The sequence below is a fragment of the Pelmatolapia mariae genome, linkage group LG20 (genome assembly GCF_036321145.2).
Source record: "Pelmatolapia mariae isolate MD_Pm_ZW linkage group LG20, Pm_UMD_F_2, whole genome shotgun sequence".
Classification (NCBI taxonomy): domain Eukaryota; kingdom Metazoa; phylum Chordata; class Actinopteri; order Cichliformes; family Cichlidae; genus Pelmatolapia; species Pelmatolapia mariae.
The window spans coordinates 11,590,116-11,617,931 of record NC_086244.1 but is presented as its reverse complement, the minus strand read 5'-3'; the positions used below and the strand labels follow the sequence as shown (position 1 = coordinate 11,617,931).

At 42.2% G+C, this 27,816-nt stretch overlaps 1 protein-coding gene across 2 annotated transcripts; it reads right to left on the bottom strand.

Annotated features, from left to right (window-relative positions):
- On the bottom strand, positions 1–27,601 carry mllt3 (MLLT3 super elongation complex subunit). Of its 2 annotated transcripts, XM_063465245.1 has the most exons (13): positions 27,450–27,601; positions 26,717–26,897; positions 16,922–17,004; positions 15,310–15,453; positions 14,939–14,977; positions 13,320–13,430; positions 10,005–10,577; positions 7,278–7,347; positions 2,670–2,802; positions 1,744–1,840; positions 1,573–1,632; positions 1,315–1,386; positions 1–955 (listed from the first exon to the last, which is right to left on the bottom strand). In XM_063465245.1, exons 1-13 carry the CDS (start codon positions 27,459–27,461, stop codon positions 833–835), a joined length of 1,698 nt encoding a protein of 565 aa, XP_063321315.1. In that variant the 5' UTR covers positions 27,462–27,601; the 3' UTR covers positions 1–832. The 2 variants fall into 2 exon arrangements, with proteins under 2 accessions (XP_063321315.1, XP_063321316.1); XM_063465246.1 differs by lacking the exon at positions 13,320–13,430.
- Between the last annotated feature and the right edge of the window lie 215 nt (positions 27,602–27,816).

Genomic DNA, 27,816 nt, shown 5'->3' with positions numbered 1-27,816 from the left:
GAAGGACACTTGCAGCAGTAGTTGTTTTAAAGGAGACGAGGCCAAAGATTTTTGTAAAGCTCCAGTGGATTCAAAGTTCAGAGTTTGCATAAAGGTGGCTTTAATAAAGACACACTTACAAATAAAGTTTTTTTTAAAGCTTTAACTCCAGACCAACAAACTGGAGAAACACTTCTGAACTTTTAGTTTTCAGACGACGGAGCGCTCAACTCAGCACGCTCGCCATGATGTGTCACTTTGTATCCAGACCTCCAGCTGGATTCTTCTTCATATTTCACACGTCTTTGCAAACTGTGAGGTCGCACACAACAAAACAGAATAACAGAGATGCATCTGTGTGGACGCTGTTTGATCCCAGGGAAATGAATGAATCGGACATCTGATCAGAGACTGAAGCAGAGTAGCGTTACTGGTCAGACTTGTGCCTTATAGAGCTCTTCAACAAAGTCCTGTTTCACTTTTGTCCACCCAACACACACACACACACACACACACACACACACACACACACACCTGCAAATTAAATTTAATAAATAAGACGTACAATGTTGTAAGGCAAAGTTGATCATGCATTTGTCACGATAAACAACAACATACATGGCAGCAGAATCACTCCCACCCACCAATCCTTCATATCAAGTTTTCAGATTGTTGCCTGCTGACATCCTGATCTCGTACATCTACCCCCGATTTCTGCAGCAGGGTGAACTCTTTGTTCAGGGGGGTCGAAGCAGAGGCTGGATCCACTGTGAGGTTTAGACACGCCAACTACAGCTGGAACTGATTCAGGACGAGTCAGAGGCTCGGATCCAGCACCCGACTGCTCCGAGCCTCAGGACGTCCCGAGATAGCTCTGCAGCTTCCTTACTGTACTTCTGTCCAAAGAGCAAAGGTCAAAGTCAAACGTAGTGTTTGTAATGTGGAAGTGTCCGGTCTCTTCAATCAGGTTTACAATCTGCAAGACAGAAAGTGAGAGTGGTGAGCACAGGCTGGGTCAAAGTAAAGTCTGCAACTATTAACTAATAGTTCTACATTATTATTTGTGTCTAAGGTCTAATATTTATTTAAAACAAGCAGATTTCTTTATGCAGTCATCTGCTGCAGGCACAGCACGCTCTCAGCTGGCCAATCAGAAGGAAGAGAGCTTTGACCTGAGCTAACGTGTTTCCTAAACTGGTCGATTTAAACCGTGTGAGTAAAATCTGAGATCTGAAAATCACTGAATTCAGTTCTTACATCTGACACGGATCCCAAAGTTTGTAGAAGTGGGTTTGTGTCTGATGGACGTATCGGACACTGCTGACATCAGCTCACCTGTTGCAGTATGTGACCTTCTCTTAGTGTCATTAGTCTTTTATGCAGCTCCACCAGCTCATCCAGGTAAGCCTGGAAAGCACACAGCAAAGACGGCTGTCATGTAGCGGTGGCTGATGGTAACAAACCTCAAGACATAAAAACAGCGGCTGACGTGACGTCAAGTTCAAACACAGATTTATCTTTCCTTATTTCAGAATATTTACTAGTCTACTCCACATTACACTGTTTCTAAAAACCAAAGACACTTGTTCTCACCTTATCACACTCCATGCTTTTGCTCTTGTCTTGCTTGGTGGGACTTTTTACTTCCACTATCTGACAGACAGAAGAGCAAAGAGTCACCCAGGGTCACGCACACACCTGGATACTGTGGCTTTCAATGATGCTGATCTAAGACATAAGCCAGTATATTACTGATATGATTACCTGGTTATTAGTAGACTTTAATAAGGGCGGGGCCTCACTGCATGACAGCGGGGAATGGGAGGAGCTGTCACTTCTGCTGCCATCACTTAAACTAATCCTAAGTATGAAGTTACAAAGAATAAAGACATTAAAACTGTTGTCTCAGCTGTTAGCTAAAAACCGCTAACAATGAAAAATCCCCTATGAGCAGCATCTGAGAGAGTGGGACGAAGGACGGTCTTTAACATGAAGGTGACTCTCACAGAATCAATGTCAGGGAGGGGACCAGCGAGATCGGGGGTGTCCAACTCCAGGCCTCGAGGGCCGGTGTCCTGCAGGTTTTAGATCTCACCCTGGGTCAACACACCTGAATCACATGATTAGTTCATTACCAGGCCTCTGGAGAACTTCAAGACATGTTGAGGAGGTAGTTCAGTCATTTAAATCAGCAGTGTTGGATCCAGCAACATCTGAAACCTGCAGGACACCAGCCCTTGAGGCCTGGAGTTGGACACCCCTGGGCTAGATAGATAATGAGCGCATAGTTGATGGAAAACCGGTCAACTGTTGGAGACGGAGACCATCTGGTTACATTTAAGTTATGCTTTTTGGCAAAGGTTGACGGCACGCCTCCACCAACAGGATGGTGGAGAGAGTTGGAAAGAGCTTACATGAAATACTTGAAAAGTTGGTAAAGGCACGTTGAAAGAACGTTTAGAAACTGTCCCAAGCAATTTTAACCAACATTTAAATGGCGGCTCTTCATCATTTTACAGGTTTGTTGTTAAAGGCTGGCTCTACTGCACAAACATCTGAGATACAAAGTAGCCCACATAATAGCAATATCCTTGTTAAAAGGAATTCATTACCAATGTCTGCGCACAGCTCTATGAAACTAAACTAGTGTGCGGTTCAGCCATTCGAAAAGCTGCCCTCGGGTTACTAACCTGTGCTGGTGGTGTGTGAGGTGTGCGTGGGCTGCTCGATCCGTGTCTGAATCCACGTCGTCGTTGTCGTCCTCTGAATCGTCATCGTCGTCCGAGTGCAGATCCTGCATCACTGACTGCAGTGGGCCAAGCACTGAGTGGAACAGTTCAAACAGTTCAATAAAGCCACAGTCATTGCAGTTTAAACCTCAGAAATACAAGCAGAAAGCAGCAGATTGTGACGTTGGTACTGTAAAGCTCAGCAAATGTGGACTGGTGTATCTGACTTTCAAAGGGAACATGCACACATCTCTAACTCTACATAGATGACTTACAGCTCTGGTTTTCAATCGTTCTCATTGCTCAGGAAAACAACATGATTCTTTCATGTTCTTCAATCTCAAAATGATTTAGCAGCCTCACTTACCACGTCTTCAACACTTTTCTTTTCTTTTTATAAACCAGGGCTATGCCCGTTTGTTTACAGGCTCAAAGTGATACTTTAAGCAGATTTGTGGTAATGTTTCTGATAATTTACACAAAAAGATATTTTATGCAGCATTTCTAAGTTTGATTAAATGAAGGACATTCCATGATTGTTTCCAATGAGCTACTGTCACTGATGACACACAGTGCCATTTGCAGCAGCATTAAAGTGGCACGGCAACACAGAATAAGTCGAATTTAGTACAGAAATAGGGTTAGTGTTAGTCGTAATTTGGCCTGGAAACTTTTGTTAAACAGTAACTAAAGTAACTTAACCTTGTGACTCTCCAGGAACCTGCACAATATTTTCACAATAAAACTGAAGACTCTCTTCTACCTGGGATGTTGGGTCATGAGTTGAGCTTTTTAACCTGCTGCTTTGGTCTTGCACCATGTACTGTATCAGTAACTTTCATCCACTGTTTGCTCTTCCTGTCACATGATGTCCTTCAGCCACACTTGGTGGAGTCAATTGTTTACATTTGGGTCACATGACACCAGCAGCTAATATCTCCCCACAGGTTCCTGAAGATGCTGCACTGCAGACTGACACATGTGGCTCTCACTCCCAGACATGCCCAGGCGTGTCTCTTAATTGCATGCACTAGGGATCATAAACACCTGGTGTTGCTATAGCAATGATATCTCAGTATGACAGTTTTGTATCACGTAAGAATTCATCCACTGCAGGGGCAGGATGTAGAGTGGCTACATAAGATGCAGGTTCAGGCATACCAGGCAAATTCAAGGTCTGGCAAGACTACTGTTAGCCAGGGAAGACAGAGACCAGGTTCTGAGACTGAGCAGTACTGCGAGAAAGTACAAAGAGGTACCTGTGAAGATATTTTATAAGGCTTTATATTCTGTACCTTCAGTGATGTCACAGAAGCTTAAAGGCACATGGGAAAAGGAGTTAGGTATAGCAATTGATGATGAAGAGTGGAAAGATGTCTGGAGTTATGCCAAATCAATCTCAGTTTGTAATCTTACCAAAGCAATACAGTTAAAAATCATACACAGAATGCATATATCCATATTTCGCAGACATCAGTATAATCCTACCTTTTCACCCATGTGCCTCAAATGCAAGACAGAAATTGGTACCCTAACTCACAGCTTCTGGTCATGTTTGAAATTGCAAGAATATTGGTCTAATGTGTCATCTGAAATGGAGAAGATTTTCTGTTGTGAATTGGAGATGGACCCTTTGTCTCTCATACTGGGCCTCCCCAGCCGACGGTTAATATCCAAGAATAATAGGAGATTGTACTGTGTTCTCACTTATGCGGCGAGGAAGAATATACTACTCCAATGGATTAATGAAAAAGCACCAACTATTAAAGGTTGGCAGAGAGTAGTGTTGGATCTAGTGCCATTGGAATATCTTACATGTGTACTGCATTCAAAAACAGATCAATTCTTTAAGGTGTGGGAACCATACTTGAATTATGTGGAACCTGATGTTTCTAATATTATGTTACAAGGATTCTCTTGAGTGTTCAAACTGCAACGTACTACTGGGACTACAGGTATTGCACTGTATTGTATTTTCTTTTTATTTATTTATTTTTAGATGGACCTGAGCTGGTGTTTTGTGCTTAGTTATCAGTCTGTTTATTTGTTTGTTTTTGTTCTGTTTTGTTTATTTGTTTGTTTATGTTTTTTATTTATTTATTTTTGGTTCTGAATTATATACTTTATTATGTTATGCAATTATGTACTATTTGTGAAAACAGAAAAAAACTAATAAAAAAACCATTAAAAAAAAAAAAAAAAAAAGATGCCGGTTCAGGCATACCAGGCAAATTCAAGGTCTGGCAAGACTACTGTTAGCCAGGGAAGACAGAGACCAGGTTCTGAGACTGAGCAGTACTGCGAGAAAGTAGCATCACACAACACCAACATCAGGTGGCTGGAGGACCCAACAGCAGACCAAAGAACCTCCCAGAAAAAGCCAAAATAACAATCACAGACATCCAACAATGACTCCCCAATGAAGAGCTGGACAGTACTGGACACCTACTGGCTAAAGAGGCAAACAGCCCTCCAAGAACAACTGGCAGCAGCTGCTGGCTAATCAACCACACACAGTGGTGGTGGACAAGGAGCAGAAGGCTGCAGTCGTGATAGATGTGGCAATCCCAGCAGAGAGCATGAGGAAAACTGGAGCAGACGTAGAAGGTCAAGAATGAAGTGGTCCCAGTAGGAATAAACACAGTAGGAGCTGTAATCCCTAAAGTGGAAGAGCCAGGCACAACATTTCTCACATGACCGGGTCCTCTGCCAGAGACCTCGAGGTCGAGGTCACCGAGATTCAAGCTTGTCGACGTCATTAGCTTGAATCCTACGTAGCCTCGTTCTTAAGGTACTGCATGCACAAACCTGGCTCTCCATCCCACCTATCCGACCAGCGGGGTGATGACAATCAGCCTTTTTACAGCCGAGAGGTAAAAACACACCATGCAGAGATATGCCAGGTTTTCATGATCCAGCCATTCATCCTTCCTTCGGTGGGTACTTCTTAACTTCAGTTCCAGACTTTCTTTTTGATATTTGGTCAGTTTGGGGCCCGATGAATGTAAAAACAAAGAATTACCAGATTTGTTTTAACAGCCACATCTAAGGACATTCGTTTAAAATTTTGATAGCACAGTAGCAGTATAACGTTCTCGTAAGTGGAGATCAGGCCCATGTAGAGCAAAATTGAGTATTTTGGTCTAAATAACCCAAAATGTGAAGTCCACATATGTGGACGCCAGGTCCTAGGAGGTTAACATGAGCATAACATTTTTCAGGCAGACGCCTCCATGTGTAATTAACATAGATCCACAGTAATGTTGCTGTTTTGTAATCAGCCATAGGCTCTAGCACCGACTGTATTTTACAGTGTTACTGTTACTAGTAAGCTAACATAAACTAACCAACCCAGTGACATCACATGCTGATGTCGGCAAACTTGTTATATAAACTTAAACTTTAAGCACTTACTTCTTAAATCCAGCTGCACAGACAGCGTTACCTTTGAGAGCAGGGCTCAATGGTGTAAATTAGCCTTCATACATGTAAAGTTTCATGTCCACTTTAATGATAACAGCTAATTATCTCCATATTAAGTTAACAAATCGTGAACATGTTTAATTCCCACCAAGCAGGTTAACGATTATGGTAACTGTGTAACACTTCAGTTTTCTTTACATTGGAGTTTTGCTGAGTGATGTGCATTGTTGTGAATGTCAGCTACATGTGTCGTAGTGAGGAGAGAGGCTGTGTGTCTGTCTGTGTGCAGGAGTGCTGCGTGTCAGCTGGAGGCGGTGAAACAACACTGTTCAATATCGATCCTGCTGCTGAGGAGCGTTTAATCCAAACAGTGTAGCAACCTTATGACAACTATACCACAGTCTCTACAGGGCACACATTAAGTGTCAGGCTACCACTGTGTACTTGGTGTTACGCTTGTATGACAACAGACTGTTGGACGCATCATTTTGCTTTCTTTGATTTCTACCAGTGAGTGTGATAAGTTTATGTCAGCTGGACCTAAAGTGATGTTAAAAACACAGTTTAAGCTTCACACTACCAGACTGAATACTTCCACCTGTGTAACACAACAGTTTGACTCACTATAGTCTTGTCACCCCCGCCTGTCCTCTGTGCATCGTGGAACGTGAAGATGGGAAAACATTCAGACACTTTGTGCACAGTTAGTTTTCCTCTCCCAGATTCTCCCAACAAGCAGCTGAAGATCTATCAGGATAACTGTTGTTATCACAGTTAATATTCCAGATTTTTTATCTGATTACATCTCAACAGCCCACCAGCCATCCCCCTTTGTCCTGTGCTGTTGTTGATTTGTTGAAAATAAAGTGAATTAAAATTCTTCTGGTGCTGCTGAGCACACGCATGTGTGCAAGGTGGCTGTTTGTTGGTTTGCTGAATGGCATTGAACACATGTGCCTGTACAGTTTAAATCATTTGCTCAGGATTATGTTTAATTTCACGTGGCACTCATGATATAAATCTAATCACGAAAACACAAACAACTCAAAGTGGTGCAGTTTACTGGTTACATCGCTTTGACTGCACGAACTAACAAACAGCACAAACTAAACTTTGTAACTTGTGTGCACGGTCCAAGTCGGTTACCTTGCCGTTTGTGGGGTGTAGGAGCAAAGCTTGAACTGGAGCTGGAACCGGCTGGACTGGGCTGCTCAGACTGGGAGGAAGAAGAGAAACAGGCAGCGATTAATGATAAAAATATGACTCAAACTGCTGTTTGACTGAATGAGGCGGTTCTGCAAACAAAGAAGCAAATGAATACTGTTATTATTATGCATGTGCTCTCTGCTGAAAGAAGACCAAACCCACCAGGAGTGGACCAACCACAACTCAGTGTTCCCACTTTGAACTCGTTCGGCTTTCAAACCATCTCCAAGGGACAGGAATTAAGAGTTACAGTGAGGGGGACTCTCTTTATTAAAAACATGTTTATTTATCAAGGTTTGTATTTATTTTCAACAAATACAAACATAAAAAAAACAAACGAGGCTGCAGGCACAAAGCGTACAGAGAGCACTGGATGTCTTTTTTTAAACTAATGTCAGAACTATCTGTCCTGACATTAGTTTAAAAAAGAAAAGCTCCAACAGAAGCCTGGTTTCATAGTGCCATCCATCTTCTGTTGGGCTGGCAAAGCATCACGAGAAAATTATATTTTTGTATAAATGTTATGTTCAAGGTTGAAGCAGTACCTTTTATAACAGCACACACAGAGAAAAGTTCAAATGAAACAGTGTGTGCTGACATTTCCATACAGTCCTTACCTTCATGTTCATGTATGTGTTTGACACGTCTGTAGTTTGGATTCATAAAAAGCCAAAAATGAAAATCTCTTCTTTTAAACCCTTTCTTGAAGCAGTATCTGCCCACAGGCAGCCGAGGCTCATACAGCCCAGAGTGAGGATGTTTGACTCTTTCAGATTGACTGAGATGTGGACTTAAACAATGACAGTGCACGTTTAAACGTGTTTCAATGTACAAGCACAGATACATAAGGAAACCTTCACAGTGCAAAACATGGTGAGGAGAAACGTGAGAGAAACAGCACAGCTGCTCTGCTGGTTTACAGGCTTCTTCAAAGTGTCATAAATCTGACCAGCACTCCTGTTTACGGCTTTTGTTCTCCTTTACTCCAAGTAAGCAAACCCAATCACATCAAGAGACAATAAAGCGACTCTCAGCACATCCAGGAAACTGTCTGACGGTCTAGTTTAGAAACCACGGGGAACAAACTAGGAAAAGTTGATGCAGCCGCTCTCACATCCACAGCTCGCAGCGCTCTGCCTCAGCTCTGCTCCTCACGCTCGAACCATCCGATTCATCTGCTCTGGATTTCCTCTGATTAGTTCCCAACAATGGGTTCAGCTAGGTTCCCCCCGCTGCTCTGCACAGCGAGCAACCCGCTCGCTCCTCCACGCGTCCACAGTCCGCTCTGTCACAGATCAATATCCCATCTGTGATCTGTTCAGCCTACAATAATGAATCCTGCTAACCTGCAAAGCTAATGACAGCAGATGGCTGGCACTCGTTACAGTTTGAAAATAAGAGAGAGGATGGTCCACAGCAGCAGACGACATCACTCTCATGAAGAGCAAACAAATACCTGGGATGTGATTAAAACAGCTGTATGTAGAAAAATGCAGCACAACAACAAGAATACGGTCATTCAAAATAAAGATATTATTTTTATCATGTTTGAAGTTTAAGACACTCTTACATAATTAAATGTTCTTATCTTTGTGCTGTGTGATGATGACGAGTGGACACTTTCCCTTAAATCAAATAGATGATAAACTTTCTTTTATTAAATTTATCTGTCACCAGAGTGACATCGTCAGCATCCTGACACCAGTATGTCTGTGGGGTCCTGACCATCCAGCACAAAGCGCCTCGACGATGTGGCGCTATGGAAATAAAACGGATTCGTTTTAAACAGACATGTGCTGGTCGGAGGTCACACTCAGTTTCCCTTCCTTCATGTCATCACCTCGTCCACATTTCCTTCTCTGCCGTTTTTATCCGAGCACTCACTCCCAAACTCTGAGATCAAAGATGAAGCAATGGGAGCGCTGGGCTGTGTCGCCTCAGGCCCACCAGGGTTGCTGGCCTGGGCACAATCAAATGCCTGGAATTTGTCACCCCACATGCTTTTTACAACCAGTAGCTGCAGCAGCAGCAGCCCCCACCCCAAAGCTACTTCCATGACAAAAACACAGGTTTTGGTGCCACTCTGTGAGAACTCCTTTGACTAACCACGCTGCAGAGAACGATGCATAAAAGAGCTGCACGTCATACAATCACTGACAACAGAAATAAAAACTACTGCATAAAGAAATGCTGTGACGCACAAACACGCAGCCATTTGATTCTTTCAAAGCTAAAAGAATTAAAGAGGAGCTGTGCTATTTACGGCCCTCGTTTCTCCTCAGGTGCTGTAAAACCATAAATCTTTCTCGTCTGCGATTTGGCTTTAAAGCAGCATCTTTATGGGGAGGTTCTCTGCAAACCAGCGTGGCCATGGCAACAAGGTCAAATGTCAGCCTGTTCATGAAACTTTCCTAATTTGGCTCACGGGTTTGAAGAAGACGCAGACACATCATCATCAGCTGTTTGCTCCCAAACCAATCAATGTGCAGACGAACACACCTGAGCTTCTACCAGGTTTACTGTGCCCCCCCCCCCAAACCATGCCTGGTGGTTGTTTATATACATCAAGGAGAAGATGTGCCTTATACTTGTACACCTGTATGTAGCAGAGCCAGTAGATGAGCTCATTCCCAGCTGTAACGACAGTAAAGCGTCACGTTTACTCACATCTGATCTGGCAGACTGCTCCTCCATATCAGAGTCATTAGCATCGACCAGGTCCTGGAATGGCGGCAGCGTGGACACGCTCCTGAGGTCTGCGTCCGCGCTTTCTGCTCGTAGCTTACTGGTGTGCAGCTGCGATCTGTCTCTCAGTAGTTTCTTATCCAAACACTGACCGTCTAACTCTGAAATCTGCATTTCCGAGGAATTCATGAACCCCTTTTTGCGTCTTTTGGTCCCGTGATCGTCACCTTCGAGGCCGGACAAGCGCTTGTTTAACCTCGACGCATGAGTTATCCCCTCGGTCCTACGCTCCTTAGACAAAGACTTGGGCTGCTTGAAGCCCATCTTAGGATTGATCTCTCTGAGTGGCTGGTTCTCTTTGGGTTTCCTGGAAGATTCTTTGGGGGCTTTTCCGGGTTCCCAGCCCGAGTCCCTGAAGGCACTTTTGGGGTCTTTTAAATCTTTTGGGGTCTTGTCTTTATGGTCCTTTAATGGCTTGTGGAGTTTGGAGATGCTGCTGTTGTCAGTGCTGGTGGTTGTGGCCATGATGAGGAAAGCGTTTCCTGTAGAGCCATCCTGCAGATTGAAACAAACACATGAGATCAGATAGTAGCGTCGGATATTTAAGTAGCTGTAGATGAAAAGTGACATCAAGCAAAACAATAACAAAAGAGAAAGAAAGACTAAAGCTACAAAACACGTAAAGCTCAGTGTTCAGGCGCAAAGCAAAGGGAAGCTCCTCGCGCTGTCAGGGGGCTGATGAGACCATACCGCTGTCAGCTGATTGAACACGCCACCGATTTTATAAGTAAAGATGTTTTTAAAGGTGCCGTGGACATGAAACCCACTCAGTCCACACATGCAAAGACATCATACACGTGCACATAATCCGTTATGCATAGTGAATAGTGCTGGACACACTAACAAAAACCTTTATTGACAGTACAGCTTCAAGACGCCTCCTTTATGAAGGAAGCAGTCACACTGCTCAGGTGTGGCTTCGTCCCACTCTGTGGGATCATAATCTGAACAGGTGATTGGGTCTAATCCTAACTGTCCCTCACTCTGATGTTAAAACCAAAGCTGATTGGGCGAAACAAAAACACAAAGTGTGGAACAGATCAGCTGATTCTATTTGCTGATGTGTTTGTGCCAACAAAATCCAAATGAGCTCATATTTTTCTACATTTTAATAATAAATATGAGTTCTAAATCAGTGCATTCTGTTTTTATTTACATTTCACGCAGTGTCCCAATATTGGCTGACAAACGTGAATTACACTGCAATGATCAACTGTACAGCGAAACACAGATGCTGTATTACTGTAATACACTAAATATCTGTTTCTTTGTCCACAAACATCCAAACAGGTAAATCTTCGGCCCCTGACATTCTGATGTACGTCAGATATTATAAAGTGGATCCCAGCAGAAAAACGAGGGATGTTCCTGGCCACTCATTTCTAAGCCGACTAAATGAGGAAAGTCAAACGACTGCTGTGAAACTAAGAAACACTGCAACACACTGTGGGTTCACTTTGAGGGCTGTATAATGGACAAACACTTTAAATGCTGCTCAGCTGTGTGGCGTCTCACATCGTGCATGATGAACACGTTATCCTCCAACACCAGACTAAACCCAGAACAGTAACCCTCAGCTGCATCAGTGGCTCCAAACTAACCTGCTGAGGTTGGTTTTAACAGCAGTTGTTCTGGTTTCATGTTCCAGCTATAAAAACATTTGCTATCATGCCATTTAAATTTTAAACTTACCACATACACTGATGTACTCATGCATATACACAGAACGGACGATGACAATTTCGCTGCTGGGGAATTATTTTCCCTTTTTCCAATTTTCAAAATGTTTAAAAAATGTTTAAAACGTTAAAAAGACAAAATATTTCAAACATTAAAGCACAACATGGTACAAAACATTTTGGTTACTGGTAACCAAAATAACAAGTGGCATAAAAACACATTGATTTGAACATTTCTGACCCACCTGTGGAAGACTGTAGGGTCCAGTCTCTCATCTAAAGGTTAAATATGATGTGAAGATAACTTACTACTAAAGATGTTCATGCACTATTAAATATGACAAAACGAATACACTGTGACACATTGTGCTGTGCATTATTAATGATGCACATTGATGCAATTCATAGAAACACCATAAATTATCATCCATTTCCTCTGACGGGTCATTGCATTAAAATAAATCTATGAATAATGACTTTAGTTTGTAGAGCGCCTCACATGAAACCTAAGGACGTGCTAGAAACAGTTTAAATAAAAATATAGTGAAGAAGCCCAGAGCTCCCTCACAACAACCGCCTTCTTCAGTTTATCCAAGGAAACAGACATTCCCAAGCCAGCCGAGAAGCAACCTCTCCCGGGACCGCCTCCCAGAAGGCCACGCCCTGAACACCTCACCCCGGCGGCGGCCGACTCAAATGGCTCCTTTCGATGTAGAAGGACATCGACTCCAGTCCGAGTCCCTCTTGAACTCGTCACCCTATCACAAAGCAAAAGCCCACCCACGTCTTGTATCTGCGATCTCATTCTTTGCACTTCAACAGTGAGTAACAATAACAGGCCTAGTTTTTAAGCGATGGCTGCTTTGCCATTTGCTGGCAGATGACTGCGTATGGGAGACACAATTTTCTCCCATTGGGCACCAATTAAAACGTTAACATTAAACAACTAGTCCGTCCGATACGTCTAATGACAGCAGCTCTGATGATCCCGGCACATTCCTGCTAAGAATAGGCCGAAGCACCTTGGTTTGAACTCAGTTCAATTCACTTTTATTCATACAGCACCAAATCACAACAAGCTTTACATTGTACAGTAAATCCTATAATAATAGACACAGAAAACTCTTATCCACATACAACACCATCTCAGTTCTGTTCACCACAGCTCAGTTAAACACATTATGAAATAATCATGTTGCCTAGCAACAAGCTTTTAGCATATATAAACTTTACCACCATATTATTATTTATTGATTGATTTTTTTTACTTTTTTAATTAAGTATATCAACTAACAATATTGTAGTTTTAGTATTTACTGATTCATCTAAAATAAATAAATAAATTAGTACCACACATCAGTGCACCCTGGGAGAGGCTCCAGGCCCTGACAGGCCAAAGCGTTTAGTGCAGTACAAGGAGGAATCACCCTGAGGTTTAAAAAACATATTTCATGCTTGTGCTACAACTTTTTTGCAGCAGCTGGTCTTTGCTGCAACGCGAGCGACCTTTGTAGCAGCAGTGCTGTAAGCTAACAAGGTAAAGAGCAGAGACACTGACCTTGGAGGCATTAAAGCCTTTGCTTTTCTTTGTGTCAGAGCTGTTGGGAAGTGTTGCCAGCTTGAGGTGGGAGCCAAACAGGGAGGTTGAGCCCTCCTGCATTATCATCACCTGCCAAAGGAAAATCAGCAGCTTAAATGAGCAGAGAGTTCTTTGCTTTCAGTAAATGTAGGCTGCTCAGTCTCTACCAGGAAAGCTGATAATAAATCAGTCAGTCATTTACTGAGTAATATTACTGTGTTTTTAGAGTTAAGTACCAGAAAAAAAGGACATCAGTGAAGAAGGTTCAGCTTTACTGTCAAGCAGCTTGTGTGAGCACTTTTGTACATATTTGTTCTATATTACATCGATTTCATCCCAGTGACATCAGTGCCTCACATTGTAACTGTAACATGTAACCGACTTGGCTCAAACCCATTCCCATAAAAAAACTGCGTCAAAACAACAACAACAATCAAAGAAAGAACAACAAAGGATTCTTCACTTGTACAAGTGAAGATGGATATCATGAAGATTTAGAGTAACATAAATGCCACACAGTTACCAAACACACACAAAACCATATGACCATAGACTATACTGGCTGCACTCGAGGTTCACCTGAAGCACAACAGGTTAGCACCGCTCCAACTTCCACTCAAATCCCCAAACGTTTGATCTAATGCTTATATAGGTCATCATGTGCTACCGCATGCCCCTCTTCATGAAACGTCTCACGTGGTCTGAAATCTTACTCAAGAACAGAACCCGATTCCTGCCTAGCCTAAACATTTAGCTAACTATGGCTAATCATGAAGTGGACCTGCTGTCATCTTAGATGGCAGTGCAGGGGCGGGGCCGGTGTCCTGCAGGTTACAGAGCTCACCCTGGGTCAACACACCTGAATCACATGATTAGCTCATTACCAGGCCTCTGGAGAACTTCAGGACATGTTGAGCAGGTAAATAAACTGGATTAAAATGAAGTCAGTGCACATGAAAGTCCCAGTGAGGGAATTAAAAAGCTTAGCAAAGGATGGCAAGTTAAAGATGTGTTTATTGAATTCATATTAAAACACTTTATCAACATTTTAACAACATAAACCGTTGTTCCACGATTTCTGGCACACCTTTAAAAAGAAACACATGCTTTATGTTTAGTAACAGCGTTTGATTTTCACACTGCACATTATAGCAAACATGTCCACTTTGGTGCTGTCCATACAGAACCACAGATTTGTGACTTTGTAAAGCTAAACTGTGCTGCTCTGTTATTTTTGGCAAACTCCAGGAAGACAGTCGCACTATGTTAACATAGATGTAAAGGCTCCAGACAAGAAAACTACCAAAACCTGTGCTGGTGTGGAGCAGCAGGGCCGTACATACACTGCCCGTGAACGCCGTGTTTCCACGACTGTAGGTGTCTTATGTGAGCACTGGATCTGACAATCGTTCAAGTGCACAATTTAGTAATGGGACACATTTGAAACAAAGCCAACTGGTTTTACATTAAAGTGCTACAACAAAGTTTAACATCTGCAGCAACAATAACTGCTTCATCGTGTCATTGCTGAGGTGGTAACAGCACATGTAACAGGAGGGCGGAGTCATTATGAGCTACAAGCCTGTTAGAAATCTCACCTTTGAGTCTTCTGAACTTCGTTTGTGAGGATTTCGTTGCTGTGAAGGACAACAGAAGAACAGAGTGACAATCTTGGTAAACAGAAAAATACAAACTGCATTCATTATTATTCATTTCTCACATATGCAGTGTAAACTAGTTCAGCCATTGACTGTCCTCTCCAGACTGTAGCACTTCAGCCCACTGTGAGGCCAATCAGAGGCTCCAGACATGTCAAATAAAGTAAATCAATACTGAAGTGCAGTTTTAAAACCCTCAGATTTACTGAGGAAAGTAAACTCATGTCATTGATGTAAAGAAGATACACATATACTCCACACATAAAGCGACAGCCCAGGATGGACCTGGGCTGTCACGCCCTCGTGCCTACCCCTCCAGCTTTCAGTAACTTCCTACGAAACTCCTCTGTTGGATTGTTGAAGGTGAGCTTCTCACAGCGGAGGTGATTGACGGGCGGGTGACCTTCCAGGTGGAGGAACAAGTCATAATCAAAGCGAACTTTCTTCGGTTCTTCCTACGGAGAAGTGGAAGGAAAACCACGAAAGGGACAAACAATAAAAATCCGTCATGCAGCACGTTACCCACATCGTGCTGTTTTTGACTGCATCATTTAATTAGATTCAATTCAATTTTATTTATACAGCATCAAATCACAACAGCAGCCGCCTCAAGGCGCTTTATATTGTACAGTAGATATAGAGAAAAACCCAACAGTCATATGACCCCCTCTGAGCAGCACTTTGGCAACAGTGGGAAGGAAAAACTCCCTTTTAACAGGAAGAAACCTCCGACAGGCTCAGGGAGGGGAGGGGCCATCTGCTGCGACCGGACTACATTATTCAGATCCCAAACACCACACTGCCTGTTAACCCTCTGAAGCCTGAACCATGAAAAAAAAAATTGAATTAATTAAAATTTAATTTTCATATACACCCTTAATTTTGATTGAATTTGCTACATCTGGCAAAAAAGTGTTGTGCAATTTATTTACTTTCTTCAGGGGGGAAATAACTAAATCACACTGATTATGTACAAGAACTGTATTTGTTAAATATGATACACTAGGCACTAAGTAAGTACCACAGTAACACAGCAAACTCAATTCCTGATTTTAAATGACTAATTAAAAAAATAACTTTAAGGCAGCTTTCAAATGAACATCCATGTTTTTGCTGGGTTAAGATCAACTTTGATTTTTTGCTTTTGGACTTAGTTTAATGATTTTTACTGGCTTTTTTAGTTTAAATCGCCATTGGATGAAATGATCACAGTTTGGGTTGAGACGACCTTTGCTCAGGAGTCAGCATCTGTTAGACGTGTTCGAAAGGCTCTCTGCTAGAAAACGTCAAAGAAAATAGAGCCAGTGGAACCAGTGACAAACTAAAACTCTGGAACAAATGCTGCTTCTGAATTTTGCACCAATAACCAATAATAAAGCTCTTCCAGCACTCCAAAATGCACCTTTCTCTCCACTGGATTTGCCAGTTCATGGCTCTGACCCAGCATCTGTGTGGGTTCACCAGTTTGCTGTGTAAAGCTTTGTTTCGTTTCCATAAAATATCTGCATTCATGACCTACGTTACCAGGTGTCGTCACCCAAAGTGCTGAGAGCAGAAAAGCACTGTGTGAGAACCACTTCATTTAGCCTTTACATGGCAAAGGTGACATCGCCTTTACTCGTGCAGGCCCAGCTGTGTGTGTGACCTGCTGCTTTGTTAGAGCTGCACACACACCTCTGAGTATGGTAGGACAGTTTATTTCTCTTTTCCAGCAAAAACACTTTCAAGAGAGCACAACTGTATCATGCGTACACTCCTTCAGTAACCGCTACTGCAGAAGCTTCCACATAATACATAAAACGACACATGTTCAGAGTATACATAAAATGCCCTTCATGGTTTAGAGGTTCAGGGTCTTGACAACAATAGTGCATTACCCACAGACAGAAACCCTGGTAGCTGAGTGCTGCTTGTTAAATGTACCTTGTTTCTGAAATAAACTTCGATGGGCAAGATGAAGCCTGCGTATCCAGATTCCTCCACTTTGTACGGTGGATCCTTGCACACTGAAAGAGAAAACTGCTGTTAGACTTCAGCACCAGGAGGCTGACAGTTCACAAAGCTTGCTTTAAATTCATGCAGTTACATGAGATGCAGAGCAGCGCTGAGTGTGCTGCAGCCATCTGGTTGGGTTGCTGGGAGACGGCCGCTCTGACAAACACAAAAACCCAACCATTACATAAATCACATCCCCTCCACACCTGAACTAGGTGACAGGACTGTATTAAGACTGTTGCTTCATTTATTGTGTCATTAAACACACTAATCCTGCAGCGGTGTTCTCATGAGACCTCATTAACTCAATTTCTGCAGCCTACTCTGATGCATCGATACAGAACCAAAGCCTTAAACACACATGACAAGGCCAGACGTCCACACATGCTCGTAGAGGAGGCAAACCAACTCCAGTTTTTCACAACGGATCCCTCCTGAGTCACAAAACGTACCAATGCAGGAAATGTACTAATTAAGTTACGTGTGCTCATTGAACAAAGGAAGCTTTGCTTAATTCTCAAATATTGTCCGTTCGACACATCACAGCATGCAGCTACGATGGTGATGTGTGTGAATGTGTAGAAATGCTGTATGGATGGATGAGAGTAGAGAAGGACGACATCTTTCTCAAATCATCCCTCTGCTGTTCAACTCACGAGGAAAGATGTGAAAGCCTTAAACTTATTGTTGTTAATAAGTTACAAACTATTTTACTTACTGGTCACAGATCTAATCCAGTAGTCTAAAACTATATCTGTTCATGTATTCATACTATGACACAGTGGCACCTCTCAGTGTCCTTGTATACACAGCTATGTGCTCAGGTTTCAGTGGTTTAGGTTGAAAAAGCAGCCATGACCTGATGGAGCACATAATGATTGTTGTGAAACGTTAGCTTTTCTTTTTCCTTCCATACTTTTAAATCTGCAGCTGTTTGACAAAATTAAATGTCACAGCATTTGTTACCCACAAAATGAATCAGAATGTCAAGTTGTTACCTTTCAACTAATTCTTTCAAATATAAAGTCGATTTAAATAAAATCGATCCTGGTGGCCTGCAGCGCTCCCCCTCAGCCAAAGAGATTTTCAGAGATGTTGTCCTCCGACCACGAGGTCGAGGTCAGCGGGATTCAAACTCATCTGAGATTTTCAGCAGATACACCTCTGGTATCAAGTTGAAAATCTTAGGTGACCTCCTCCTTGAGTTATCACATTCACAAGACTTTACAAAAACTTGATCCCTGACCTTGACGCTGAGACTCAAATCTGTCTGAGATCTTTAGAAGAGCACCTATGGTATGAACTTCCCAACCCTACATCACCTCATTCTTGATTTATCACATCTGGACAAAGTGTGGTATTAGCTGTGTTGAAATGAAGAAGACAGAGAAAACAGAGTGCTCACTGTGAACGCTCACGCCGCTCACTGCCTGGATTTCCAAACTCACCTTTCACACAGCTCTTTACATCCTGGTAAAGACATGTGCTCCAGCCAGGTTAATATTTATGATTATTATTTAATACTTTAATACTAGTGAAATGCAAGCTTCACTGATCTCTGGGAATTCCTCTGAAAGGACTGTTGGGTGTTAAACACAGCTGTTAGCTGCATGCCTGACTTACTGCAGCAGTGCCATGTGAAAACAGCACTCTTTGTATTGATGTTCTTGCAAATATGTACCATTTGGAGTCAGTGATTAACATCTGAGTGCCTATTTTTGACAGCCCTAATAGAGACATTGCTTATGTTTGGAGAATGCAGGGACAGATGTAGACCCCAAAAACACGGCCCCACAGTGAAACGAGGGCGTGGGAGTATTAGGCTGTGGTTATGCTTCAGTCCATCTGGAACAGGAAATCTTGTCAAGGTGGAAGGTAGTGCTGGGCGATATGACGATATATATCGTGTGGACGATAGAAAAGTGTCTATCGTGCCATTTGTCTTCTATCGTTTCTATCGTTTCTAACCCGAATTTTACAAATTATTAGATAAAATATATCATTAACCCTTTACAACCGGTCGGAGCAGGCACACTCCGTTTTGCCTAACTATTTTTAAATCCCTGTAGAACTGGAACCACGTAAGGTAGCGCAATAATGTTTTTTTTGCATATGAAGCCGTAGGAGTTGTACTTACATCTTATTCCATTAGCTTGCCCTAGGTTACGGTTTCCTTCCACATATAGCTTTGCAAAAATTGCATAAAAAGCACTTCCAGCAACAAAAACATAATATTCCAGACTTGCAGCAACAAAAACATAATATTCCAGAAACAGGCTTTGCCGATCCATCAGCTGTTCATAACACTTCCTATGTTGGAATATAAGTCAGCGCGAACTCTCGCATGTCCGCCATTACCTGTCCGAAACCGGAAGTGACGTCATTTTCGCGGAAAATGTAGTTTTTTAAGCTTCAAAGCCTATGTTGGTGTTTTTAAAAGTCATGTTTGACTTTATGCTTTTCTGTATCGTTTCTGGGATGCTTAGAAGTCAAATTACACTGTTGTAAATAGTTTATTTTGATGCACATGCTGTGTTTTTGCAAATTTGCATTTATTTATTTTCATTTTTCCTGTAGTATATAAAAATTAGTGTATCTCAAACATAAAACTATGAACACACTCAAAATAAATTTCTTGTGGTTGGAAACTATTTTGTGCAACTTTTTTGTATTTACAGTTTTGAGGGATAAGCCTCTTAAATTTCTCTAACTAGAAATATATGTAAAAAAAAAAAAGATTTTCAATTTTTTTGTAGTTTATTGCACTTTTTTGCAATTTATGTAGTTAATATGGACTTAATGCATACATATTATTAAAATTTGGGCTATAACGGTTGTATTGATGTATAGCAACTTGAAATGCTCCCACAAATGGCACTACAGCATGTAAAATGTAAAGATAAGCTCTGGCGGACTTGGTTCTATGGTAGGTCTTAAAGGGTTAAATAGCCTGTGGCAAATATATTAGTGTTGTCTTCTCACTATACATTCTCTTAACTTTATGCAAGAGAAAATAAAGTATAAAAAAATGATATTTTTCGCAAAGAAACTCTGTCTTGTGGTTTTGCGACATGGTGCTGCTTTACGTGCACCCGGATTTGCGACATGCTTTACAGTAATTCGAAACAAAGACTGCACCCTCTCCACTCGCTGTTTAAAGACTGCATACTTTCCAGATGACCACAGGTCAGGTGGTATATCGTGATATATATCGTTATCGTGATATAAAATAATTCATATCGTGATAAATATTTTTTCCATATCGCCCAGCACTAGTGGAAGGAATTATCAAGAAAGGCACATATGTGATAATTTCGAAGGAAAAGATCAAGCAGCCAAACCTAAATCTAAGTAATCGCTTTGTCACATTTTCCTTTGTCTGAAAAATGCCAACGTCTTATCTGTTTGTGGGTTTATATTGGTACTAATGTATGACCCTTACATTCATACATCCCTGTAAAAAGGCACTTTGACCTGCAGGTACAAGAAACACTATCAGTTAATTGATCAACTAATCAATCAATCGGTCAATCACTGTTGCTCTACTAGAGACAGTGCTATTAAAACTGTTCCAAAGTACTGACCAACCCTAGCTGCACATCAGCATGAAGCTATGGTCCAGCAGGCAACAGTTGCGCCTGTTCTCTGATGAAAACTACAAAAAGCTGAGCAAAAGCATTCTTCTTATGTCATGGTGAATCTGATTAGTGCTTATTTATGCACAGACAACACTAATTCGTCATGATATACACCGCAGGTGATGAAGAGTGTCCGTGGTTGACTGAGCAGAGCACCCAACAACAACCCTGCACTCCACCACCCTACACGACCTCTCCTGACTCTACATCACACTAATCAGGTAACAGCAAGACCCTTCGACAAAAAGAGGTCAACATTAAGCTCCTGAGCAGCAAGAGCAGAGCAGGGATGAACGCACACGCTAAAGTTTGTGTTGGAGGTCAGTTAGGCCGTACGGGTGGAGAGCCTCAGCAAGTTAAAGGTTAGCATCCTCCTCGCTGCTCGTACCTCTCCCACCCCGCTAGCACACATGCTAATGCAGGTCAAGTACAGAAGGAGGCTGCATACACACTATATCAAATATGTCAGCCTGTTAAGATACACACACCTCCACAGAAACGCACTGAAAGAAACTCCTGATCAAAGGTCTGAGACTAACAGCACACACAGCAGGGTGAAACTTCCACACCGCACCTATAAAACCACCACAGAAGTCCTGTGTGTTGGATGCTCAGTGAGCTCCGGGGTGGCAAACTTTAATTCTTGCAAAAGGTCGATCAATTTCCTATTATTTGATCTGATTTTATTAGCGTCAACATCATCAACATGTTTGATGAAGAGCAAACATGATGCAGACAATGTAGGACAACTCGAACATGCCTGAGAAGGACCGTTTACGAAGTTTGGATGAACGCCCTACAGAGTCGTAAACTGAAATCACAGCAGAGAACATCTGATTTATGACAACATCTGCATACCATGATAATGATAACAAAAAGTAGCTCCTCAGACGTGTAACTGATGAGTCAGATGAAGAAGTAAGTAATAATGGAGCACATTATGATTCTTTACGTCCAACAAAAGCTGCCAAACAAGTGTTAGAACAAATCTGACATGAAGAGAACCATCGAGAAAAAGTGAAAAGCAGACAGAGAGACAGCAGGTTGGTCACATCAGCTCCAGTCGGTGCTGCTCCTTGTTATTAATGTTTTCCATGGGGGGGGATAAAGGATATGCAGGGTGTGACTGAGGTGGGTGATCTGCTGCACCCTCAAACGAAGCAGCCACAAGAAGAAGAAGAAGAAGAGTGGTTTATTTGTACAGCACCAAAACGCAGTCAATTTAATGTACTTCATATTTTAGGGTAAAGTCCAAACAGACAATCTACGCAGGTGGAAACCAAACTACACCACCATCAGAGGTGGGCTTCAGGTCCTGTAACCTCACGAGGTAAGACATGCTCCACTACATCTGCTTACTAGCTATCATGTACTGGATATAAAGTCCCAGTATGGAGAGTATGGCTATAACAATGACTTATTATTCAGGCTTATGGATATATTCATGTCAAAAAAGGTTAACAAGTAATAATAAATGAATGCAACAGATACCATAGGCTTTCACAGGTTTCAGGCCCTAATAAAACTCCACCAGCAGGCCACGAGTCTCAGAGCGAGTCCTGACTCAGGCCTTGGAGCTTTGTTGTGGGGAGGGACTGTAAAGGAAGACAAATGTTTTATGGTAAGGCCAACTGAGAGAGGAGTGAAAGAGCTTTCAACAGACACCCAAATAAATCAAGCTTCAATAAACCACTTCCTCAAACTTCCTTTCATTGATTGAACCGAGGAAGAGTTGGCATTTACAGCCCAGTTCCTGTTCCTTGGAGGTGGCCGCCTTGTTTATCGGCACCTCCTCCTAACCCCATGCTTTCTTGTAAACAACAGCAGCCAGCCTGGAGCTTTCTTTGTGTTTCACCTTCCTGAGTGGGAAGGATTTTTGAGGAATCAAGGAACAACAAAACTAAAAATTAATAAAACAAATACCGGAAAAATCCTGAAGCCCTTCGGTTTCTCAGAGCTTATTTAATTTTCCTCCACGTTGCAAACTACACATTTCACGCCGTTTTCAGGGAGATGAACCATTTTTTTTATCTTCCAACTTTCCATTAAAGTGACAATTCTCTGAAATATCACAAACACCTTTGGAGAGATTCCCTCCATCTGTAGATTAAACGGCACTACAGAATCCAAATGAGGTGCTTAAGCAGCACGAGCCTCTGCTGCCAAAAACAGCACCGCCTTCGCTGCTTCCTAACAACGTCTTTACCTCCATTTGTTCAGACAGCTTTGCCATTTGGCTGTCACCATGGAAACACTTCCACGCTGGCCTGCTAACTACACAGTAGCAATGATGAAGCGCAACGGCGGCTTTACTCGCCGACTCGGGGAGCTTCTCCGAGCTACACACCCAATCGTTTGGAGAGTGAGAAGAAGTTAGACATGCGCCGTCTTTTGGCGTTCTCGCTCTGACTCCCTTCGATGTTTGGATTGATAACAAAAAGCTGATGTGCTGACATATGAAGAAGTCTACATTGAGAGCACTTAGGATCTGAGATCTTATCAGTGGACCTAGTTTGGTTTGGTGTTGCTACACAAGCCAATAAAGACCAGCTGACGACTGTAAACAGCAGCAGAGCTACATGACTGATGTTCAGCACCTTCTACATTTTTTGGTATCCCGAAAGACCCCAGATATGTCCAGGTGGACATACAAAGCTTATATTTCATTTGATAGGCCAAGTGAAATGGAGACATGTTGAAAGGATGTCCACGTCCATTTAGTCCCCCCCACCCCCAAACTCTCTCGTTTCCAAGGCTACCGTTTATAACCATCTGTAGTAAATACTGCTGCAAAGGTTACCGTGTAAATCAGCACACGACCTGCTGCCATTAAAGCAAACTGTTAGTCCTCACTTCAGTTTGTAATTTTAATATCTGCTTGTGACGTCTTGAAACGTCTCCGTTTTATTTCAGTGTGTAGGCGGAGCCTGTGTGGCTGTTTCAGTTGAACTGTAAAGGAACCATGTCAAGAAAAACAGCTGAGCTCAGATCTTTGTGCGAAGCACACCACGTCCAGGTGCAACAACATGTGCTGGTGACTAATCTCTTAGTTGATTAAACAAGGAAAAAATTAGACTAACCAACTAGTGTAAAACTAGGAAACACTCAGGTATAAAGTTCAGTTTGAGAACACTTTAAAGGAAAATGTCAAAAATGAATTATAGGCCAGTCAGTGAGCCATCTGGGGGCAGATTAAACTCCGCCATGGATTCGACCCCGGAGGGTGGGAGGGTGGGGTTTGGCATCAATGTTAGCAGCAGATCCTGGAAGTCATGTAAGCTGTGAGGCAAGGCCTCCTTGGACTGGACTTGTTTGTCCAACACACCCCACAGATGAATCTGAAACCCAACTCAACACCTTAGACTTGTCCCAGTTGTTCCAGTTTGTGCTACTCAAAGAAGGCACCTTCTCCCACTTCTCCACCATCCTGTTCTGATGCTCCGGTGTCCACTGGTGACACTTTTGGCAGTAGACGGGGGTCAGCGTGGACATCCTTACTGCTGTGCAGCCCCATGTGCAACAAACTGCGACACGCTGTGTGTTCTGACACGTTTCTATCAGAACCAGCATCAACCTTTTCACCAATGTGAGCTTCAGTAAGTCACCCGTTGGACTGGCACAAACAGGTCAGTCTTTGCACCCTGCTGGTTAACCCCTTCCTTTATTAGATCACTTTTGATAGATACTGACCAGTGCAGACTGGGAACATCCCATAGGAGCTGTAGGTTTAGAGATGCAGTAACACAATCTTAAACCCTCATGCTTGCTCATGTTTCCTGCTATTAAGGAGAAAACGTTCACGTGCTCCCTGATTTATGCCACTCACCAACAGGTGCATTGAAGAGATGATCAGTGCCATCACCTGACCCGTCAGTGGTGGATTTCCATATTACCACATCCCACTAACCCTTCTTTTCCACAGTGGCTTCAGTGTGTCGGGCTGTGTCAGCTGGGTGCCATGTTTCATTAACAGTTAATCTCGTACTTCTACTCCTCTAAAAACTCAACTGTGTGTCCCTCCAAGCAGATGATGTCAGCCACTGCTGAACAGGGTTGTCATGATACTACAATTTCAAACTCAGTACTGACACCACAGGGACGATTCTGACCCCTCCTGCAACAACACGTGGTGAAGAAGTATCTTCATAACATTAACTTGTTCATTTTTCAACAAATTTTCACAGTTATATGTTAGCTTTAACAAAATAAGTATTTAAGCTTAAAGGTTTTATTTATTTTACATAATTTCATTACAGATTATTGCGGGAAAATATATTTCAGAATCTACTAATAAACAACGGGCGCAAACAAACAACGCTTTACCGTCTACATGACTGAATTATTGTAGAAGAAGAACGTGATTAAAATGAGTTTGAATTGGGGTCGGGCGACTGGATGAATATTTCAACTATCGCCGATAGGCTGAGCACACTCAGCCGGATGGTGGACACGTGCATGCTCATGCAAGTTAGTCCAGTTTGAGTACTTTGCTCGTACTACACTGATTACATTGCTCTGCAATTAAAAAGTCTGTGGATGCACAAATATGTCGCCCATCGCCGATTATTGGACTGACGATTGTCAGTTGGAAGATTTTTACATATCGTCCAACCTTAGTCTGAATAAAGTCTCTCATTTGTTTCCTAAAATAAAAATAATAATTTAAAAAATTTGACAAAGTATGCGTTATGTATTTAGGATGAGTACAGGATAAGATAACAAAGTTAAATACATTTAGAAGATTATATCATACAGTTTTGGTTTGATTACAGACCAATTTTTCTAATAATTTCATTATTATTCTTATTCTTATTCTTATTCTTATTATTATTATTATTAGTAGTAGTAGTAGTAGTAGTAGTAGTAAGTAGTAGTAGTAGTATCTGTGTGGCCACCAGTATTGTTTTAGATCAGGGGTGTCAAACATAAGGCCCGGGGACCAGGATCGGTCTAGCAAAGATTTCAATCTGACCCACTGGACAGCCTGAAACACTGTGAAGGAGGGCGTAAACTTGGCATTTTTCTTTACGTTTTACAGCTTTTCCAATAGATAAAGGGCACTGATACTACACTAAAATAATAAAACAACAGAGAAACAGTTAAATCAGATAATTGTGTAAATTAAAAATGTCCAGTTTTAGAATTATAGGTCAGTAAGTGAGCTACCAGAACTTTATAATTTATCTTAGACATTTTCTTAGAATTTAATTCCAAAGAGTTGCGCTGACAGATTTCTTTCTTTATCATGTAGAAAATTGAGACGTCCTGGTTTCCTTATTTTAAGATACCTCGGAGTCTAACTTCTTTACACTGACAGAAAGGGGAGTTTCACTGATCTGGCCCACATAGGATAAAGGAGGGCTGTATAAGTTCAACATTACTGATCGTCCTTACTGTCTGTGGAGCTATGTGATGAACACTGGGTGGACAGTCTGAAGGTTAACTGTGGGGTTCTCCAAGGTTAGCTGCTGTTGTTGACACTGGTTTGTACTGGTCTGGGAAACGTTTGGAAATTCATAAATGAATGTATGACACACTAAACTATTTATACTTAAATAAGGTTTTGTATGTAGTAATATTATTGTGTCTATTACAGCTACTACTAATCTTATACTAATTACTACTGCTGCTATAAATGTTAAACAAAGATGCATGTAGACACATACTTCACCTTATTATATGATTATTGTCATCATTGTTATTACTGTGTTATAATAAACTGAAGCATCAGCCCGCACCTTTTCACTCACTAATTTGTGTTGTTTGTTGTTATTTATGTGATTATTTGTGTCAAAACATGAAAGGTGAAATGACACCAGGACGTAACATTACACAGACACATGACAGAAAGGACTTTCAGTGATAACCTGACTCTGCCAACGCTGCACTACAGGTGTGAAATAAATGCATGCACATGAAGAAACAGCACACATTAAAAGTGTGTGTGTGTATATATATTTATTTGTGTGTGTGTGTGTGTGTGTGTGTGTGTGTGTGTGTGTGTGTGAGATCAATTACAGATGTAAAGCTCTTAACCCCCCCCCCCCCCCCCCCCCCCACAAAGCACCAGGGAAGCTCTCCTCACCTCGCTTTGGTTTCGGGAAGCTTTCGTGCAGATGAAAAACCACTTTCTCCACAAAGTGCTGGATGTTGCTGTGCTCCGATCCTCGCACAAACACCATCCAGTCGTGGGTGAACCCTTCCACCGTGGGTTTCTTTCTGACCTGGGCACGATGACCAAGTTCTAGTTTCACCTGTACAGCCCCCTGCAAAGCACAAAGATGCAGGGTTAGCGTTAATAAAGACGGGTCACGGGTCCATGTTTCGTGCAGGTGTTTTTTCCTGAAACACTACAGTCTGCTGTCGAACAACGTTTGTGCTCCTGAACAACAGGTACACGCTTAAACACGACGAGCTGAGCTGCGTGTGTTCTGTGCTTCGTTTCGTGAGCTAACGTTACACAACTGTTAAACCGTAACATCGTAAGAATAAAGCCCAAACTTCTCAACAAAGTTGGCGTGTCTGCGTTACCGGCCCAGCGACTCCACTCACTGACTACAGCCGCTCTCCAACACTCTATTGGCGCATTAGCCAAAACGTTTTGGGGGTTTCTCCCAAAACATTTTCCTCTGTCTGTCTCTGAGGGGAATTTAACATCTCTATCATTTCATGTGGTAGCGGCGCGCTAAGTAGCAGTACAGCCCGAAAACCCTTGTTGCAGAAGAACCCACGGACCCCTCCGGTGTGGCATGAATGTCCACACGTATAGTGTTTAAACCCGAGCCGGGAACAGCAAAGCACCGTGAGCAGCTACTTACCGAGTTGGCCATAGCTGAGGCCGAGCCTTCGTGTTATTTCATGGAGAATTCCTTTTATATTAAATGAGAGGTGAGTGCAGTTTGCCTGTGACGGCCGACATGGTTTCTTAGGGACTCAACTCAGACCCAAGACTTTGAAAGGCTCGCCGGCTGTAAAGCGTCTGTAATGACGTGAACAGTATCCGCTTCGGACTTTTCAAAGTAAAACACTTGCAGTAAGGATGCACTCCAGGTCCCCACATACCAAACATTCTCCTTATCTATCTAGCTATCTAGATAGCTAGATAGATAGATATCCTGGCAAGTCATGTATAGAATTTCTTTAGATTTGTCTTTCTTTTGTTTTGTCTTTCAGACAATCTCCACA